This window comes from Podarcis melisellensis (assembly GCF_964234715.1).
Source record: "Podarcis melisellensis genome assembly, chromosome: 2".
In the NCBI taxonomy this organism is placed as follows: Eukaryota; Metazoa; Chordata; class Lepidosauria; order Squamata; family Lacertidae; genus Podarcis; species Podarcis melisellensis.
Genome location: NC_138529.1, coordinates 32094444 through 32115199, shown reverse-complemented (window position 1 = coordinate 32115199; position 20756 = coordinate 32094444). Strand labels below are relative to the sequence as shown.

General features: G+C 43.3%; 2 protein-coding genes across 2 annotated transcripts in view; one reads left to right on the top strand and one right to left on the bottom strand.

The window, feature by feature from the left end:
* ACSF2 (acyl-CoA synthetase family member 2) overlaps positions 1 to 20756 on the top strand; it is a gene marked incomplete at its 5' end in the record, with an annotated part of 73378 nt that overhangs the window by 34427 nt on the left and 18195 nt on the right.
* CHAD (chondroadherin) lies at positions 654 to 14003 on the bottom strand. Its single transcript, XM_081900857.1, has 4 exons — positions 12884 to 14003; positions 4947 to 5110; positions 4012 to 4157; positions 654 to 2856 (listed from the first exon to the last, which is right to left on the bottom strand). Exons 1-3 carry the CDS (start codon positions 13661 to 13663, stop codon positions 4016 to 4018), a joined length of 1086 nt encoding a protein of 361 aa, XP_081756983.1. The 5' UTR covers positions 13664 to 14003; the 3' UTR covers positions 654 to 2856; positions 4012 to 4015.

Genomic DNA, 20756 nt, shown 5'->3' with positions numbered 1-20756 from the left:
CGTTTCAGGTTGCATGGCTGGGCATAAGGCTGTGCTCCCATGTCGTTTTTGTGACTGCACAGTCTCCAGTGTGCCAGCTTTTCAGTGCTGGAAAGAGCCAGCTACTTGAAAACAGTGAAGTTAGGGAATACTGCATCTATGATTGTGGCCTGTGCTTATTTTCTGCAACAACACCAAAAGTAGATCTCTGGAAGGCTGCAGTTAATGATCCTGGATGAAGAGAAGGGTCTCAGAAAAGATGCTGTGCAGACTGTATATCAGGCCCTCCAGACATTTTGGTCTCCAACTCCCATCAGCCCCACTCTACATGGCCAGGGTTCAAGGATAATGGAAGCTATAGTCCAGCAACATCAACGGGGGTGGGGAGCACCCTTGCTGTACTGATACCAGAGACCATATTTTGGGTGTCCCCAGGGGCAAGAGTTTTCAGCCTATGGGATTGCTCTTGTAGCAACAGCAGGGTCGCAACGCATATCATTCAGTAGTGTCTATTGAGCCGTTATTGACAGACCTCAGTTTCTGACTCATGGAAGACACATAAAAATGCATGAAAACTTGGTCACTTCATCTTTGCAGCAATAGCTTTATACAGAAGTTGTACATAAGAAAATATATAATTTGTTTTCTACATAAGAGTAAGAGGATCTTGGTGTTTTGTTTTCTTTAAAAAATCCTCCTTGGAGTCATTTACACTCAGTAACAGAGGAATAAATATTATATATTTATATAAACCTTCAGGATTAAAAAAAAAAGCAGTTAAATTGAAATTGTCATACGGTGAAATCCATGGTGATAAGCCACAGTCATCTTGCTGCAAACAGCTATATGTCATAGGGTGGATGGAGGAATCTTTTTTTCAGGATGTCAGGTGAGAATCCCTTTGTGTCATCTCCCCCCTCCCACCCCACCCATTTTATATACGCACACCTTATGATATCTTGTTGTTCTAGGACTGTGGGTTTCAATCTTCCCTAAGAGAAACCTCCTCTGTTTCATTGTCTGCCAATGAACCCCTGTGATTCGGCTCAAGAGCCTTGCATGCAGAAAGGATTCTGGGGCGCAATCTCCATTTGCAAGGCATGCCGTCCAAATCCATTAGGCTTTGTCATTGCTCAACATGAACCGAGTGTGCAGCCTAGAAGCCACCAAAAAACCCCTCTTGGATCTGCATACTGACTAGGAGGATCAGTAATGGTGGGCAATAGCCAAGTTGCCTTTTGGGGAACGGTTGTGTGTGTGTGATTAGAAAATCAGTAATTGAGGAACCAGTCCCTACCTCCCCCAAGTAAAAAAAGGGCTTCGCTTCCAATGAACCCTAGATTTCTGTTCAGTCTGATCAGCCTAGAGAGGAAAATCTGCTGTTATTTTCATGGTGACCAGGTAGCCCACCCATACTGCTACAACTGCAGTCCTCAGTACAGATTCACTGTGGTAGTGCCTCAAACAGGAGAGATGCTCCATCTCTTATGAGCTGAACCTGGAGAGTTATACTGCATGTGTTATATAGGTAGATTCTGGAGATCCCAGCTCAAAGACGTCCAGTAAATCCATTGTTGCCGCTCATGTATGGTTGAAGGGCAAGTTGTGAAATCCTTACCACAAAAATCCCAAGATAACTTTGTTACCAGAGCCTGATGGCCTTCTTGCCCTATTTGCATGGGGGTGAGAGAATCTATCTATACCAGGAATAAAGACCCAAATCACTGTCCCTGTTTTATATAGTCCCAGGATTGCACTCATGTTTCCTCAAAGCATAGGGCAAGGATGTTGTTCTTTGGTTTGTTTTTCTACACAGAGTATCTAGATGGAATTGAATATACTAGTCCATTGGTTCTGCATTTGGCAGTTCAAATGGGATATCAAACATCAAATGCCAAATTCTTGAATGACTGGGCATTGCAAAGGGCAGAACACCATTGCAGCCCTCTAGTTGGTGGTTCAGTCTCCTTCTTACATTGAACTGGTTGGGAGGCAAACAGCAGTCTGTGGCCATATTTGCACTTATGAAATCAATATTTTAACTGCTCACCCTAAGGAATATTGGCATGTGTGGGTGCTGAGAATTCCCCATTGGAGATCCCTAGAACCCCTCACCAGTGTCTTAAGCTTTCCTGCATTGGGAAAGCTGATTCTAAACCAGTTCAGATGTGCAATATAGATGGAGCTGGGAATTGCTCACATGTCACTGGTGCTCAATCCCTTTCCTACCCCATGCCTTATTTCCAACAATCTTCCAGCGTTTGTCCCATTGCTTCTCCCCTATTGACAACCACCACCCAGGTGGCATCCATGCCAAATATCAAAAGACGGCAATGCAACCTTTGCATTCAGAATAACCCCCAAAAAAACTTTCCTCACAGTATAGGCCACATACCGAATTCATGCTCTCATGCTGGTAGACTTTAAGGTTTTGCTCAAGTACAAAGTTTCCAATGCAAAATCAGGGATTCATTGGGTTGGGGGTGTGGAGAAACTTTTAATGTTCTCTGTTAACTCCCATCCTGTTAGAAGGCAAATCCCAGAGACAAACTGAGTAGCTGAATGGCATCAAGAAAGAAGACTGTGTACTTTATCAGCAGGATCTAGTTTAGCTGTGTCTTAGCACTGCCATGCATAAGTTTAGGTTTCGTTTTCTGTTAACAACTAAATCTTTTAAAATAATAGATATAATAACGGGGGGGGGGGGGAATGAAATGGTGGATTCCACTCTGCGATCTTCATATAGCAAGAGGTGGTGGCTACCAGATATATGTTTCTTGAAGGGATGGAGCTGCTTGGGGATGAAGGGCTTGGATGGAGTCAGTAGTTTTCTGATTGGTTGAAGCAGCCAGTCACCTGGACCAGCTTTCCTGGGTCCTGGGAGGGCAGGGAAGAAGAAAGAAAGAAATACCTCCATAAACCTAAAAAGTATTCTGAGCAGATTAAGCGCAATAATAATTATGCTTAACATTTGTATGGCGCTTTCACATTTTCAGAGCACCTCGCGTGCTTATTCCTCACAACAACTCTGCAAGGCAAGTTAGTTTTACCACCACCCCATATTGCAGGTGGAGGGACTGAGGCTGGACATGAGTGTCTTGCCCAGGACGATTTAGTGAGTTCCTGGCAGAACGCCCTGATCAGTACCTCCAGTAAGTTTCAAAAGTTCTGTAGAGTGACCATTTTAAAACAGAGATGACTCAAACAGAAGAACTTTCCATGGAAAAACACGCACCTCTGGTCAGGCAATAAAACATGCTCTGGTACATTCAGGAGGCAGGAGCTCAGCTGGGTTTAGCCAATAGATGAGTTGACATAGCGTCAGGGTATAGACAGACATAGCCAGCAGCTTAGCTTTGGAACAAGATTCTCTCATCTGTCGCTTTCTGTTTCTCACTCATTCCCCTAGACTCCTTTCCTCTGCCCAAACCTTTGGCAACAAGAAACTATGTTGTTTCCAACCTCCCTTCTCTGAACTGCATCCATCTCTGACTACTGGGATGCCATGTTCTGGGACACGGGGTCCTTGTATGTAATGCAAATGTATGTGTTTGGTAAGGTATTGGACTTTTGACAACTATACAAAATGAAGCCTTCTGTTGAGACACAGAACAGGAACAGGCTGGGTGCCTATGCTGCCAGCTTACGTAATTATGCCCTGCCAGTGGGCCTCAGGGATGGGTAGAAGAGGCTTCCATTCAAAGAAGCCTATGGAACAGCTTTGCTGCTGACACTACCAGTAACAGAGAGCTAGGCATTAGTTCTGTCTAGGCTAGAGCAACATGGCAGGCCCTCCCATTCTGAAAAACAGCACAACACTGTGAATCAGGACCTCACTCGCCTCACTTTCTCCGGTTGCAAATATACGTGGGCAGACACTGGTGCTAGAAAACGTGTCACCTGTTTGATACTATGGGTGTGGCCTCATAATATTTTATGGGGTAATTTTGGGTGTGATCAGGCAAAGCCCATGTGGGAAGGGTTCTCTGAAAGGCATCTTAAATAGAAAACAGGAGAGGGGGGAAGAATTGCCTGCTTAATGGCGACTTCCCTTCTTGGACCTCTTCGTGGGGACCTTGCAACCGCGGAGTGCAGAGGTATCTCGGATCTGCTGTCCTCGAGCTGAAGAGGGCGATGCGCAGGCTGCATCAGGGCGTGATCGAGTGGATTCCAGCCACCTACAGAAGAAAAAGCAAATTCTCATGGTCAGAACAGTGTGGTTGTCAGGGTAGATCTCCTGAGTGAGATTTACCAAACTCATGCCTTGTACTGGCAAGGATTCATTAGCTAACCAGTACATCTTATCTATATCTATCATCTATCTATCATCTATCTATCTATCTATCTATCATCTATCTATCTATCTATCTATCTATCATCTATCTATCTATCTATCTATCTATCATCTATCTATCATCTATCTATCATCTGTCTATCTATCTATCTATCTATCTATCTATCTATCTATCTATCTATCATCTATTTATCATCTATATCTATCTATCATCTATCTATCTATCTATCTATCATCTATCATCTATCTATCTATCTATCTATCTATCTATCTATCTATCTATCATCTATCTATCTATCTATCTATCTATCTATCTATCATCTATCTATCTATCATCTATCTCTATCTATCTATATCATCTATCTATCTATCATCTATCTATCTGTCTATCTATCTATCATCTATCATCTATCTATTTATCATCTATCTATTTATCTATCTATCTATCTATCTCTATCTATCTATCATCTATCTATCTATCTATCTATCTATCTATCTATCTATCTATCATCTATCTATCTATCTATCTATCTATCATCTATCATCTATCTATCATCTCTCTATCTATCACCTATCATCTCTCTATCTATCATCTATCCACAAACACACATACACAAGAGTGGACTAGGGGAGTCATTGCACCCATGAGATATAGAACGAAGTGTTCTTTTACCTGCGCAGAGGTGCTAGCTGACAGGAGCAGTGCCAAGGGTTGTTCGACAGGGTGAGGGTCTCAAGACGGCTGAAAGGGAAGTTCCCAGGAAGACTGGACAGTTTGTTGTTCTCAATGTGAACAGTCTTCAGTGTGGTTATGCCAGCAAATGCTTTATCTGAAAACTGAAGCACAGGCACATGTGTCAATCGTCAGGCAACCAGCAGGGAAAGGAGAAGCTTATCCTTTGGGCCTAGTTGACAAATCAGGTTTTTTGCTGGCAGTACATTTTGAGTTGGTGTGGATACTTTTGGGCTTTCCGTCGGCATCTGGTTGGACACTGTAAGTACAGGATGCTGGAATGGATGTACCTTTGGGTCAGATCCAGCAAGGCTCTTCTTCTGTTTCTATGACTCCAAGCCAAAGTCCAGCAGCCACTCTTAAGTGACACCCATTCTCTTTCTGTATTTCTCTCCAGCAGTGATCAGTGTTTCAGGGATCAATATCAGGGTGGGGTATATAGTGTGGAATGCCCACTAGATTTTTACACCTAAACTATGAATTTTGCCATAAGTATCCCTCCTCCTCCTCCTCCAACTATAGCAGGCTTTAGGACCAAATCAAATTGCATGATGCTGAGTTTTGTGTAGTCTCTCCCCATTAAAAGAATAAATCCCCCACTCCTCTTTCTGGTGGCTTTCCTCATGAGATAAGAAAGAAAGATGCAGCCATTTCAGAAAAAAAAACTTCTAGAAGGGAAAAGGTTAATAAGCCTTCCCCAGCACCACCAGTGTGCGTCTTCTACTTTAAACTTCTTCAGCTGTATTTTGTAAAAGACAAAAACAGGGGCAGACTACACATGGTTGAGCTTTAGTTTCCTTCCCTGCAGCATGAATCTTCCTGAGCTCCAGAGAAGAGCGAAGGGTGGAAGGAGGATCACCTTAGTATTTGTCTTCATACTTTAGGGTCACTGAATTTAAGCTCTTGGAATCTGAAACCATGACTCTACAGGCATGTGTAGAGTACAAGGCTGTTCTCCGATTAGAAGAGACATGGATGACCTTTTTTTGGAGGTTATCTGTCCCATATTATATAAAAGATATGTGTGTTCCGACAACCTCCATCGCTCTCCCTGCCTCCAGCTTCTTTCTAGACATCTCTTCATTTCCAAATGAGCAAAGAGATTATTTGGCTTTTCATAGTTGAAATCCTTTCTGGCACCCGGTTTCCACATTCATGGAGAGGAGTATTTGTGGAGACTCAAGGGCCTGTAGACTTTGGCAGAACCCGGTGGACTCTCAATGGAAAGTTACACTTGGCATTCAAGCACAGTAGAAATAGCAAGGCAGATTTCCAGTGACTCAAGATTCCTCTCCCCTTTCTCTTTTTCCTGACCGGGATGCTGCATAATGTGTACATTTATGCCATATATAGGTTTGCTTGGAGATTACAGCTCTTTCACAGAATTATGAGACGGTAAAGAACTAAAGCAGTTATTTCTCGGCCTAGTTGTCATCGTTGCTCCTTGCTTCACTTGGAAAAATTCCCATGCACACAAAACCAACAACATAAACTTCCTTGGAGACTACTAATTTAGGTTCAAAACATCTACCAGTGGTTACAACAATGTTCTCCCCACTACCACTCCCCTTATTCCTTTTCAGGGAAATGAAAAGAATATATACTAAGCCCGGATAAAATTACAAGTCATTCCAGTGTTTCCATAACACGTCACAAGAATCAACTAATCGCTGAATAAATTCCTCTACAGACCATCACTGAATGAATCCCAGAACATTCTCCTTGAGTTGTTGGCAGGGCTCTTTTTCACACGAGATGCAAAGACAAGCATCTCATCTTAAAGAGCTGTATATATTTGAAGGAGATGTGCTGCAATTCTAGAGGGCTTTGCGGTTCACCGCCAGATGTTGTAATTCTTGCTCCTTTGTGTAGTGGTGTTATGCACCCGCTCTTAGATATTGTACCTCCTGGTGCTGAGTTTGTGCTGGAGTTGTCTAGTGTAGCTATTGTCTGAAAGGATGAGATGAGACTGAGTGTTTATATAGGGTACTTCCTGTTCATTCCCTTTTTTCTTTTAGTTGTGGCAGGGATTAAATCATCTTTTGAATTTGTGATCTTCCCAGGGAAGGTGTAGCTCTGTTTGGTTGCTCATTGAGAAGTCTGTTGACCCATTCCAAAAGGTTGCACTGTCATCTCTGGTATTTGCCAGCTGAGCCTTGGCTGGTTGATACTCTGGCCTGGAAACCTAACTATTACTAAATGCCTAGGTCTGCTATCTGCTTGCAGAAACCTCTAATGTTGAAACTACATGTAAAAGTGTTGTGTTCATTACGTTGACTACTGGAATAGCAAATTCTCAGCTTTTAGAAGCTTTGTTTAGAATTCATGTTAAGGGTACCAATGTGTGCCAGGAAACAAACCATATGGGATTGCTAAACGAAAGGAGAACCAAAGTCCACAGCAGAGTAATTAAGGTGGGCGAGGAGAAGAGAGTTAAGGGAGCTGGAGAAAGGGAAGTGGGCATGGATCCCCTTCTCAGGTTATATCAGCAGTAATGCTGGCATGGGGGAAGGATCCACAGCATCAACTTCTTTCATCTGGCTTGGTTTTTCCCATGTCACCCAACAGAACCCATGAAGAGGAGTATGTGAAGCTGCATAGATGGGATTAGACTAGGTTTACGTATATGCAGGTAGATTGAAGAAGCAAGAAGCACTGAGGGTCCACACAGGTGGAAGGGGGATTTTGATTAGGCTCCAGCATGTGTACAAAACTCCGCCTGAGACCCTCCTTTCCTGTGGAGCTTTCTGAAGTTCCAGCCTTCAAATGGGATCAGTGAGTATCATCCATTCACGAGCCAGAGGGCAAAAGACATAGCTGGTTTATGGTGCTGTGGACAGCTCCCTTGTGGACTTCTCCTTTCTGGATTAGATACCATCCTTTTCGGATAGGAAATACGTGTAACTGTCAAATAGTAATCCAGTTGCTGGTATAACTAAACTTCAAACTGTGAGCCAGGATTCTGGACTGCTGAAAAACACCATTGTGTGTCTCTGAGTTTATACAGTTCATTCAACACTCCAAACCCCATTGTTCTTTTAGGTACTGTATACTGTATTCTGCTCAGGTTAAGCCTAACTGAGTTCCACAACTACTTCAAGTGGTTGTTTTGTTTTTTAAAAGTGTGTCACAAGATAACACCTTTATGGTAGCATGTATGCAATTCTGAGGCTCTTGAATACTGTTGTAATTTGGAAATTGAAAAGCTCTTTCATCAAGAGGACTTCACATTGGTCCAGTCCTGAATAATTTGCCAGTTGCCAATCCCCATCCCTGAAAACTCCCTCCTCCCTCTCTGCCACCACCACCTGCTTCATAACTTTGCGTCCTGGGGTGAATCTTGCTCCTTCGGGTGAATCTGTTTGTTCACCGTTCATCCTGATATGTCTGCACAAAGCTTACATGGAACTTAGACTGTGTCTGGTATTTACGGAGTATTCATTCTGATTTGTGTACAAGGCTCATATGACAATGAGCATTTCTCCGGATTTGTTTCTTGGGTGTTTACATGACTTCCTGTTAATCGTTTTTTCACCCCACTTTCTCAATGCATAATCTATGATGCCTTCAGACTGTCCCTTTCCACACTGCAAAAAGTTCATTTTAAAAAATGTGGATTTGTGCTTTAATCTATTTTAGTTGCACAGACCTGAAGTTCTAGTAAGCAATTGCATCTCTCCCCCTCCCCCCAGTGAAATATTGACAGTCTGTAGATACCCTGTATTAGCTCTGTGCTCTGGATGATTTTCTTTTCCATGTAAAATGTGTATTTAATTTTGTTTGCAAACACTCTGTCATTCACAGAGCTTTATTGCTGGGGGGGGGGCGGTTCATGTTGCTGCATCCCTTAGCATCTCTTTGAGGGTCACTGTTTTGGTGCTCATTCACCTGGATAACCTCAGCATGGGTACATAGCATGGCTGGAAACTTCCCTCCTTGTTCACCTGGAAGCCTTCCATGATCCTTCTGCTTCTGTTTGATGTGGTCTCTTCCCCCCCATCTGGGACATGCTCCATCTAGTGTGATGTCACTGTTGCCTCCTGTTTACGAAAAGCACCTCAAGCATGATGCTTCAGCCTCTGGGACATGACTCATTTGCCGAGAAGAAGAGGAGTATTTTGCTGCATTACCTGAATGTCCCTCTAGCTCTCTTGATAGGAACAGAGTGCCTTTGTGGAGTGCTGTGAGGGTTTCTCTTGAGAGATAGTCAATAAACAAACCCTTCTTTATGAAGTGTAAGGTTGGAGAGAGGCAAAGATGCAAAAGTCCTCATGTGTGCTCAGTCTACCTGACTGCAGAGCACTCACCAGTCGCTGACGTTAGCCTCCACTTCTGCGGTGGTCACTGCATTCACTTACTCGTTCCAATAACAGGCCATCAGTCTGGTGTCTAGGAACAGAGCTTCACTCTCCCTTTTGCAAACGGCAGGCATAGGGGTGCTAGCCTTTTGCCTCCAGTACTCTGTCCCATTAATTTCCTAGTCCAGCCTTCCCCAAGATTGTGCCCTCCATACATGGTTGGACAATGGACGTTGTCCATAAGGCTGCTGGGAGTTGTAATCCAATATAATCTGGAGGGCACCAGGTTGGGGGTCTAGTCTCTGCCTGTCAATCACTCTCACTATACAAACAGACACAGCCTTTGCATCATTCATTTTGGAGGACAGGCACCATGGCCATGGCTGTTATTATTCAATATTGTTTAGTTTGAAAGCATCACAGGCTCCATGCAGAACCATGAAGCCTCCAAGTTACAGGGCTTACAAACAGATGAGATTAAGGCAAGAGGGGGAGGAATTTCAAATGAGTAACTAGAACAAATATGGTAGTGGACAGGGAGGGAGGTAGTGGAAATGTGAACAGTGATGCAGAAAAACATTCATTTCTGTTCAGGAGGAAAGGGCCCCAGGGCTTGATGGAGAGAGAACTGGCTTTTAGGAAATTATTCCAGAACAACTTATTTCAAATTTAGGAGCGTGAAATGCAAATAATAAATCTATCACCTTTTATCATTATTTTGCATTTTCACTAGCATCTGAAGTGCTTTTTTGCTAACGATTTGCTTCTGTAGTTGGGTGCTGTGAGTTGTTAGGAAGCCTCTCCCAGAGCTACAGTTCTGAGCACCCTTAAGAAACTACGGTTCCCACGATTCCTTGGGAGGGGGGGAGCCATGACTGTTGAAAGAGTATTTTAATATATGGCATGGATGTGACCCTAGCTATGATGTAAACAGTCAAAGCTCTTCAGGTTTGACAAACAGGGGAGAGAGTGTGTGTAGGGAGTCCTGTCCTTTTCACATCCCACTTACCCATTTCCCACCATCATTGAGGTATTTGCTTCAAAGGGGCATGATCTGTACGGATGGGCAAATCTGCCCACTTCATTTTCTCTCAAATTTTCATTTTTCTGATCTTGAGTCCCATTTACCCTATGTCCACATCAGTTTGGGATTATTTTTTAAAGCCTGCACATTCCTCATAAACTACACATTTTTGTAAGCAGTTTCCCCTGATATAATACACTTTTGTACATTATTTTCACTAATGCACACTTATTTGTGTGCCCTTTCCTGTAAATATATGAAGGAGCATCTCCACCCCCATCGTTGAGCCCAGACACTGAGATCCAGCGCCGAGGGCCTTCTGGCGGTTCCCTCATTGCGAGAAGTGAGGTTACAGGGAACCAGACAGAGGGCCTTCTTGGTAGTGGCGCCCGTCCTGTGGAACACCCTCCCTTCAGATGTGAAGGAAATAAGCAGCTATCCTATCTTTAAAAGACACCTGAAGGCAGCCCTGTTTAGGGAAGTTTTTAATATTTAATGCTGTACTGTTTTTAACATTTGATTGGGAGCTGCCCAGAGTGGTTGGGGAGACTCAGCCAGATGGGCGGGAAACAAACAAACAAACAAACAAACAAACATTATTGTTATTTGGATGGAAAACTGCATCACTGAATTCGGTGATGTGCACATCTTGAAGGGTAGCTGCATTTTGATTGGCTCAAGAAGTGGGAATTAGGTGGATTCCCACTAAAATGTGAACCAAACTAATCCCTCCCCTGCCCCCATCCATAGCAGCCAGTCACGTTTTTCCAAACCTGGCGTTGCCCCCTTCTTCTTGCCCAACTAAACATGCCTTCCAGGCTCCTGAGAAGAAGGTAATAAATGCTTTCACCTTCCCCACAAAGAAACTACAAAGAAAACTGTCAGTCCCCCCCATTTCTGAATCTGGCTTATGCTTCGAAACGTGCTGCCACTTCTCCAAATCACCCAGGAGGCTGTGGCAAACCACTGGATTTACTTTCAGGCTGTATGGCTTTCCTTCCCCCATCAATGTTGTTCCCAAATGTAGCATTTGTCTTTCCTCTGTCGGAATGAATTATAATGTTAAAAGGTGCACTGCAAACACACCACTGGAAGCAGGGGGATTGAAACCTGCTTCCAGCCGCTCATTTCCCCTGCATGTGGAGTGAAAGCAGGATGTGCATCCCAAACGGTGTCCCACTTATTTTGCCCCATACAGTGGTCCCTTGGGTTAAGTACTTAATTCGTTCCGCAGGTCCGTTCTTAACCTGAAACTGTTCTTAACCTGAAGCACCACTTTAGCTAATGGGGCCTCCCACTGCCGCTGCGCCACCAGAGCACGATTTCTGTTCTCATCCTGAAGCAAAGTTCTTAACCCGAGGTACTATTTCTGGGTTAGCGGAGTCTGTAACCTGAAGCGTCTGTAACCCGAGGTACCACTGTATAGGGCACAACAGCCAAAAAACAACAACCCTCAAATAGGCAAGATACTGACCTCATGCAATGCACCCACTTTTTATTAATCATATTAAAAGTTTGTGTGACCGTGTAACCCGAGGTACCACTGTATAACTGTGATGGGAGCGACTGAGAACCCAGCCAGCCCTTACTTCTCTTTTCAAACTGTGCTTTAGGCACGAGTGTGGCAGAACAGAAAGAGACTGCGTTTGAAAAGTCTGCATTAGAAGCGTTTGCAAACATCGTGGTGGCTGGGGGTATGCAGTGGTACCTTGGGTTACAGATGCTTCAGGTTACAGACTCCGCTAACCCAGAAATAGTACCTCAGGTTAATAACTTTGCTTCAGGATGAGAACAGAAATCGCACGGTAGCGACAGCGGGAGGCCCCATTAGCTAAAGTGGTAGTTCAGGTTAAGAACAGTTTCAGGTTAAGAACGGACATCTGGAACAAATTAAGTACTTAACCCAAGGTACCTGGGTTAATTAAGTTCTTAACCCGAGGTACCCATATATCCGAGGTATATGGAAGGCAACAGTGCCTCCCAAGGGCAAATTGAGTTGCTTTCCCCGCAGAAGTGAAGGGGAACAATTCATTCATATTTAAAGAAGTGATGCACCTGGTAGTCTCAGCCACTGAGAATAAACTCATGGCTTGATGGCTCACCTGGGGTGGCTCACCTTGTTTGTCACCCTTGCCCTTGGGCAGCCCTTCAGCACCTGCATGCCAACAGTGGGTGTGGCCACCTTGCACCCTCACTTTGCACACACAGTCAGCCCCCTCCTCCACTGATCCATGCAGATCAGCTGAGGGCGATGGGGTCGTCACCCTCTCCCTGCTCATCAAATGATTGATCCAATGACCAAGGAGGGTGCTGGGCTAGGTGCAGAAGTTAAATCCTCTCTGTCCAACCCAGTATAGTGCCTTACTTTAATTTCTGTTTCCTTTTTGGTGCTGGCAAAGTGGGGAGCGGGTGCAGGGAGTGGGCAGAAAACTGTGTGGGGAGCTACATTAATGTCCCACTGCTGTTGCTAGAACGGGGTGGAATTTGGGTGAGAGCGAATATTTTGAATGGGTAAGATCTAGGGAGGGAGAGGGAAATTTCTGTGGAGCGCTTACCTTTTCTAGGCCCATGTTGTCCAGGCTGAGTGTCTCCATGTAGCGTCCAAAGGACTGGAAGGCTAAATCCGGGATGATCTTCATAGGGTTGTTTGAGAGTTTCAGGTCCTCCACCACTCTCAGCTTGCTCATGGCAGCCCCAGGGTAGCTGGTCAGATGGTTCTTATCCAGGTGGAATATGGCTAGGTTCTCTACATCGTCCAGGGCTGCAGGATGGATGGAGTTGATAGAGTTGTTCGAGAGATAGAGCCAGCGGAGATCCTTGGTCCCATGGAAGGCTCCTGCTCTCAACTCTCGGAGCTTGTTGCTGCCTAGCTGCAGGATGAAAAGGTTGATCAGTGGGGAGAGGAGCCCCTTGGGCAGGTCTGGGATCTTGTTGTGGTCTAGGTAGAGGTAGGTGAGCTCCGTCAGGTCATCGAAGGCACCCATCTTTATGACGCTGATGTCATTGTTGGACAAGTAAAGGTAGACCAGCTGCTTCAGGCCCCGGAAGGCTCCGCTGGAGATCTCTTTGATGTGAGAGTGCTGGAGGTGGAGAGAGACAAGGTTCTTCATCTCCCTGAAACCATTGGTCGGCAGGACAGGGAAGTTGTTCCTCTGCAGGTTGAGGAGACGCGTCTGCTCAGCTACCTTGGGGATCCTTCTCAGCCCAACGTTGTCACAGATGACATGCTGGAGGTCTCCCCCGTGGCAGTGGCAGTTCTGAGGACATGCCTGGAGAACGGGCAGGAGGCATAGCAGCAAGCCGAAGAGCTTGAGTACGAAGCCTGACCGGTCCATGTCCACAGAGCTGTGATGGATGTGCAGGGAGAAGCAGCGGCAGCAAGAGGAGAAGGAGGAGGAGGAGGGAGAAGGTGGAAGGGAGAGTGAGCATGCAGCAAGCTGAACACAGCCCTATTTATAATGTTATTAAAAAACAAAATCCCTTCCCACTAACCGCAGCCAGCAGCCAGACTCTGACTTGGAAGCAACTGGCTTCAGGAACTTGGTGTGACTTTAACCCTTTGGCACCAAGCACAGAGGGATCCTCCTTCCCTCTCCTCTTCCTAACTTTGATGATGCAGGGAGTGCTTCCCCTGCTAACAAATCACCACGGGGAACAGTGTTTGTATGTCTGTTGTTGAATATTCTTGTCCTTCCCTGAACCATGCATGCAGGAAAATACAACTGTATCTAAGGGGATCTTCAGATGTGCTGTGGGGGACATTCTCCTTGTTGCCTTCTAATCAGTAGCTGGTAGGAAAGGCATGCCAGGGTAACTAACATAGAAGCCATCTGAATTCCTCCCCTGCCCGGTTCACAGGGCATCTTTTGGCTATTCCATTGAGTATACTGATTGGCTACTGTGGACGCAATCCATCTTTCCCCCTGCCTCCCCTCCATCTGGCTTACCTAGAGCTCAGTGGTCTACATCCTTTATTGGTTGTTTTTCACTATTCATAATAACAATAATTCAAGTAACAAATAGCCTCGTAGCTAAATTGTTGGCTGAACTTGGCAGTTAAGTAATACAACAACACCACAAACTGGCTTATCAGTATAAAACCAAATTTACTAGAATAATAGCTAGAATAGAGATAGATTTGTAACCATTCAAACAGCAAACATACTAAGGTGCCATATGCAAGACAAAGCCTGGAGATACTGTAAACATGGAGTGGATAAATGTACAACTCTATCTTAACAAGTTACATGTGCAGTAAATGTTATACAGACTGGATAAATGAACCGTTCAACAAGTAGCGTAAGTCCAATCACAGAACGGCAACCCTGTGCTGCCGCAACGGCAAGGGTAGCACACTGGAGAATATGAAAAAGTTTTTCAAAGCTGTTTTTCAAAGATTGAACTGGATGAGATGTTCTTCAATGGGTCTTGAGTTGGAAACACAAAGCCGTATGCATGGATCAATCACGGGAAGGCAAATCAAAGCCACCACCCTGGTGAGAATAACACAAGTGGGCAAAAGGAGACCTGTTCTCTGGATATATTACAGGTTTCGCTACAGGCTTCATCAGTCCAAAAAGCTGCATGATACAAAATAGCACTCCAATTGCAATGTGTGGTGAACCATACAAATTAGAAAATATCAGTCTCATACTATACCTTCCCCAGTCTTACAAAACGGTTTGCTCAGGATAAAGAAAGTATTCACAGGCACAGCTAGTGTTCAGACTCATAACAAGCAGTTAAATACAATACAGGTGTATAGAAGCAATCATCACATAATGTTGGACTCAAACTCCCATCAGTCCCAGCCAGCATGATCAGTGACCATGGTTGATGGGATCTAGAGTCTGATAACCTCCGGAAAACTTAATAAAAATCAATTTAAAAAACAGTAAAAGCACCATCAGTAAAACTAAGTTCAAGTGGCAGTACTTAAAAATGCCCTCTGGAAAAGAGCAGAGATTGGGCCAGGCAACCTCCCTGGAGCAAGGTGTTGGTGCCACTGCAGGAAAGCCTCTGCTCCTTGTGTCCAGTCTCCAGACTTCAAATGATGGAGGGACACAGAACAAAGTCTCATTGGATGATATTCATGGTTGGGCAACTTCATATCACTGGAGACAGTGCTTAAGATACACTGGTCCCAAATCACTTCAGACTTTAAAAGTCAAAATAGCACTTTGCCTAAAAGCAAATTGACAAACAGTTTAGATGGTATTATATCACAGTTGCACGCTCCAGTCTGCCACTTGTAGTTCGTGTTCTGGCAGAAGCTTCCAAGCTGTCTTCACCGGCATCACCATATAGATCGTACTACGGTATCACCTTGCCAACAAAGGCCTGTATAGTTAAAGCTATGGTTTTCCCAGTAGTGATGTATGGAAGTGAGAGCTGGACCATAAAGAAGGCTGATCGCCGAAGAATTGATGCTTTTGAATTGTGGTGCTGGAGGAGACTCTTGAGAGTCCCATGGACTGCAAAAAGATCAAACCTATCCATTATTAAGGAAATCAGTCCTTTTTTTTTTTTTAAATATTTTATTAGGTTTTTAATAAACAAATTTCCACTTTCAAATACATACTTCCATGAATCCAATGGACTCCCCCCATCTCCCGAGCACTGCATTCCCTGTGTAACCAAAACCTCAGCAATTTGTTAACTTGTTTTATACATAACAATATATCTTCCATTTTATCGTGTTATCTGATGTAAACATTTCAATACAATTGCATTAGTTTTTAATTTCCACACAATAAAAATATTTCGTTACCTCACTTCTGTCTTATAGTGTCTTATTTATCAATTCAGAAATTTGCCGATACTGAAGCTATACCTTCCTAGAAAGGAGCATTTTTTAACATTCATACAACTTATAATGCTTTTTCAAATAGTCCTTAAAATTTTTCCAAACTTCCTCCGTTTCTTCTTCTCCCGAGTCTCGAATTCTGCCAGTCATTTCAGCCAACTCCATATAGTCCATCAGCTGCGTCTGCCATTCTTCCAATGTGGGTAGATTTTGTGTCTTCCAGTGCTTTGCCAACAGAATCCTCGCTGCTGTAGTAGCGTACATAAAGAAAGTTCTATCTTTCTTGACCATCCTCTGGTCTACCATGCCCAGAAGGAAGGCCTCCGGTTTCTTAGGTAAGGTGAATCTCAGCACCTTTTTTAGTTCATTATGTATCATTTCCCAGAAGGCCTTCACTTTCGGGCAGGTCCACCAGAGGTGTAAAAATGTCCCTTCCTCTTCCTTACATTTCCAACATTTATTATCGGACAGGTGATATATCTTTGCAAGCTTGACTGGGGTCATGTACCACCGGTATATCATTTTCATAATGTTTTCCTTCAAGGCAGTACATGCCGTGAATTTCATTCCGGTGTTCCATAACCTTTCCCAGTCTTCAAACATAATGTTATGCCCCAAGTCCTGTGCCCACTTTATCATAGAGGATTTGACAATCTCATCCTGTGTGTTCCATTTAAGCAGCAAGTTATACATTCTCGAAATTAGCTTAGATTTTGGCTCAAGCAACTCTGTTTCTAGTTTCGATTTTTCCTCCTGAAAACCCACTTTTTTGTCAGCTTTAAAAACTTCCTGGATTTGAGCATAATGCAACCAATCTCGCACCTTGTTTTTTAACTTTTCCATACTCTGTAACCTCCATTTATCTCCAATTTTTTCAATTATTTCCCAATATTTAGGCCAGTGGGCCTCCATATTGAGTCTTTTACGTGCTTTGGCCTCCATCGGTGAGAGCCACCTCGGAGTTTTACTCTCCAATAAGTCTTTATATTTTGACCAGACCATGAAAATTGCCCTTCTGACAATATGGTTTTTGAACAATTTATGAACTTTAACCTTGTCATACCACAAATATGCATGCCACCCAAAAGCATTATCAAATCCCTCCAGGTCAAGGACATCGGTGTTCTCCAATAGGATCCAATCCTTCAACCAGCAGAGGGCTGCAGCTTCGTAATATAACCTCAAGTCCGGCAGGGCAAACCCCCCTCTTTCTTTCGCATCTGTTAGTATTTTAAACTTTATTCGGGGCTTTTTGCCCTGCCAGACAAATTTAGATAAATCCCTCTGCCATTTTCCGAAACATTCCACCTTATCCACGATCTGGAGGGACTGAAACAAAAATAGCATTTTCGGCAATACATTCATCTTTATAGCAGCTATTCTGCCCAGCAAGGAAAGTTTTAATCTTGACCATGTTTCCAGATCTCTTTTTATCTCTGACCAACATTTCTCATAGTTGTCCTTAAATAAATTCAAATTTTTGGAGGTCAAGTGCACCCCTAGGTACTTTACTTTTTTAACCACATTTAGTTCTGTTTCTTTTCTGAACTCCTCTATTTCAGTAATTGTCAAGTTTTTTGCTAAAACTTTAGTTTTTTGTTTATTCAGCTTGAATCCCGCCACCCGACCAAAATCAGAAATTAATTCTAACGCTCTTTTAGTACTAGAGGCTGGCTCCTGTAATGTTAATACCAAGTCGTCTGCGAAAGCTTTCAGTTTATATTGTTTCTCTCCGACCACAATTCCCTGTGTCAACCGGTCATTTCTAATCATGTTCAGTAGCACCTCCAGGACTGAAATAAACAACAGAGGAGATAGAGGGCACCCCTGTCGTGTCCCTTTTTCAATTTTAAACTCCTCTGTCACCACGTTGTTTACTATCAATTTGGCTTTTTGTTCTGAATAAATTGCTTCTATTCCATTTTCAAACCCCCGCCCTACTCCCATCCTTTCCAAATTTTTCTTCATAAACAGCCAAGAAATGTTGTCAAAGGCCTTCTCCGCATCAATAAAAATCAACACCGCTCTTGTGTTTGAATTAATCTGTAAAAACTCCAAAATGTCAATGATGTTTCTTGTGTTGTCAAATAAATGCCTACCAGGGAGAAAGCCTGCTTGGTCCTTATGAATCACTTCATTTAAGACTTTCTTAAACCTACTTGCCAAAATGTCTGCAAAAATTTTGTAATCCACATTTAGGAGTGAGATAGGACGGTAGTTTTTAAGTTGAGTTTTTTCAGATTCTAGTTTTGGGATCAACGTGATGAAGGCTTCTTTCCACGTTTCCGGTGCCTTCCTCCCCTCCATAATCTGGTTGCAAACTTCCAGCAATGGTTGTGTCAATGAATCCTTCAGTACCTTATAATATTTGGAAGTAAGCCCATCAGGTCCCGGAGATTTGCCCAGTTGGAGGTTCTGAATGGCGCATTCAATTTCTTGGGTTGTAATATTACAGTTCAGGGTTGCTCTCATTTCCTGGGGTATTTTTTGTAATCCATTAGTTATAACAAATTGGTCCACCTCTGAGCTTTTTTGTGGCCTTTGAGAATAGAGTTCTTTGAAATATCTCTGAAAGGACCTTCTAATTTCATCGGGTTTCTGAACCATTCTCCCTTCAATCTCTAGATTTGTAACTGTGTTAAGTTTTTGTCTCTTTTTCAGCTGCCAGGCTAACAATTTTCCACATTTGTTTGCAGATTCAAAGGATCTTTGTTTCATTTGTTTAATTTTCCATTCCACCTCTTGATTTATCAGTTTCGAATATTGTGCCTGGAAAAACTTCACTTCTCTCAATACTTCCTTTGATTTAGGCCTGGATCTCAGTTTTCTCTCTCCTTCTCTTATTTTCTCCAAGATCTTCTCCTTCTTTTCATTCCAGAGTCTTTTTTTAATCGTGTTCTGTTGTATTAGAAACCCTCTTATCACTGCTTTGCTTGCGTCCCAGATTATTCTTTTTTCCACATTTGTCTTTAAGTTTATTTCGAAATAGTCCTTTCAAACTTTTTGGGCCTTCTTAACAATCTCCTGATCTCTTAACAAGGCGTCATTCATTCTCCATCTGAACGATCCGGTTGTATTTAGTCTCAATTCCATTCTCAAGGCGTTGTGGTCGGAGCAGGTTTTTGGGCAGATTTCCACTTTTCTGGTCTTAGGTGCCAGCCCTCTAGTTATCCATATTTGGTCGATTCGCGTCCATGTCATATGGGCCTCAGAAAAGAAAGTTCCTTCTTTCCCTAGAGGGTTCTTGATCCTCCATATGTCGATCAAATCCAAATTGTCAGTCATTTCAAAAAAGGTTTTTGGAAGTCTGCCATCTTTCGTTATATTAGCACTTTGTGACTTATCCATATTCACTGAGGCGACACCGTTCATATCTCCCAACATGATAATGTTGTTATAGTCCAAATAGTCCAGCATAATCTCGTGCAGCTTCTTAAAAAATTCCGATTTTCCATCATTTGGGGCGTAGATTCCTAGAATTAAAAACTTTTCTCCTTGTGTCTGGATTTCAATTGCCAAAATTCTGCCCTGTTCGTCTTTAAATACAAATTTTGGGGACAAGTTCTCCTTTGCATAAATCACCACTCCTCTTTTCTTAACTTTATCCGATGAAATAAATTCTTGGCCTAACCTTTTATTGATTAGCACTTTTCTATGGAGTCTTGTCACATGTGTTTCTTGCAGGCAAATAATGTCCAATTGTTCTTTTTTCAAAATATGAAATACTTTTCTGCGTTTTTCTGGAGAATTCCCGCCATTTATATTCCAACTAAGAAGCTGCAGAGACATCCCGGTCTACTTCTTGGGTATCACAGTTGGGTATCTAATTTGTCGTCCTTTTCCGGAAGCTGTGGTGCCGGGCCGCCTCCAGATGGTATGGATCCTGGTGGTAATCCCGGTGGTGGAGGCCAAGAATCTACGGCTCTCTTTTGGAGGTCCTCCTCGTTGTCGTGTAGGAACTTCTGGTGGTCTTCTGGTGTTTTAATTCTTACCTTCTTTCCTTTATAGGTGAATGACAGACCTTGAGGAAATTCCCACCTATAAGGGATTGCGTTGTATCTTAACAATTTGGCCAAGTCTGTGTATGTGGCTCTAAGATCCAGCAAGTATTTAGGAATGTCTCTATAAATTTCTGCCCTTTTGCCTTCGACTTCCAGGGATTTTTTAAAGTGTTGGCCTAATATCTTGTCTCTTTCCTCTCTTGTTCTCAAACAAACCAAACAGTCTCTGGACTTATCTTTCTTAACCGATCTTCCCAGTCTGAAGGCCGTCACAATCTTGAAATCTTTATCTTCTTCAACCCCCCAAAATTTAGAAAACAGCTCCGTCAAGAATTTCTCTAGGTTGCCCTGTTCCAACTCTGGGACAGCCCTCAGCCTAAGATTACATTCCTTACTTTTCAGTTCCACCATTGACAGGTAGGCTTGCTGTTCTCCTACCTGTCTTTTCAGAGGTCTTACTTCCCCTTTGATCTCTTCCACCTTCTTGCACGCTTGCTCAGCTTTTTGATTGGCTTCCGCAGCTAATTTGTAGTTCTCCGCCGTAGCTCCTTGCAGTTTCTCAATAGCCTGAGTGTGCTGCGAAACCTGATCTGTTAACTTGCTGATAGTAGATGTAGCTCT

Excerpts from the sequence above, each read along its gene's own strand:
- CHAD (XM_081900857.1), bottom strand. The coding sequence starts at position 13,663 with ATGGACCGGTCAGGCTTCGTACTCAAGCTCTTCGGCTTGCTGCTATGC. Across the intron at positions 5,111-12,883 it reads ACAACATGGGCCTAGAAAAG|TTTTCAGATAAAGCATTTGC; the intron begins GTAAGCGCTCCA and ends CCTGTGCTTCAG. Across the intron at positions 4,158-4,946 it reads CAGCTAGCACCTCTGCGCAG|GTGGCTGGAATCCACTCGAT; the intron begins GTAAAAGAACAC and ends TTTCTTCTGTAG.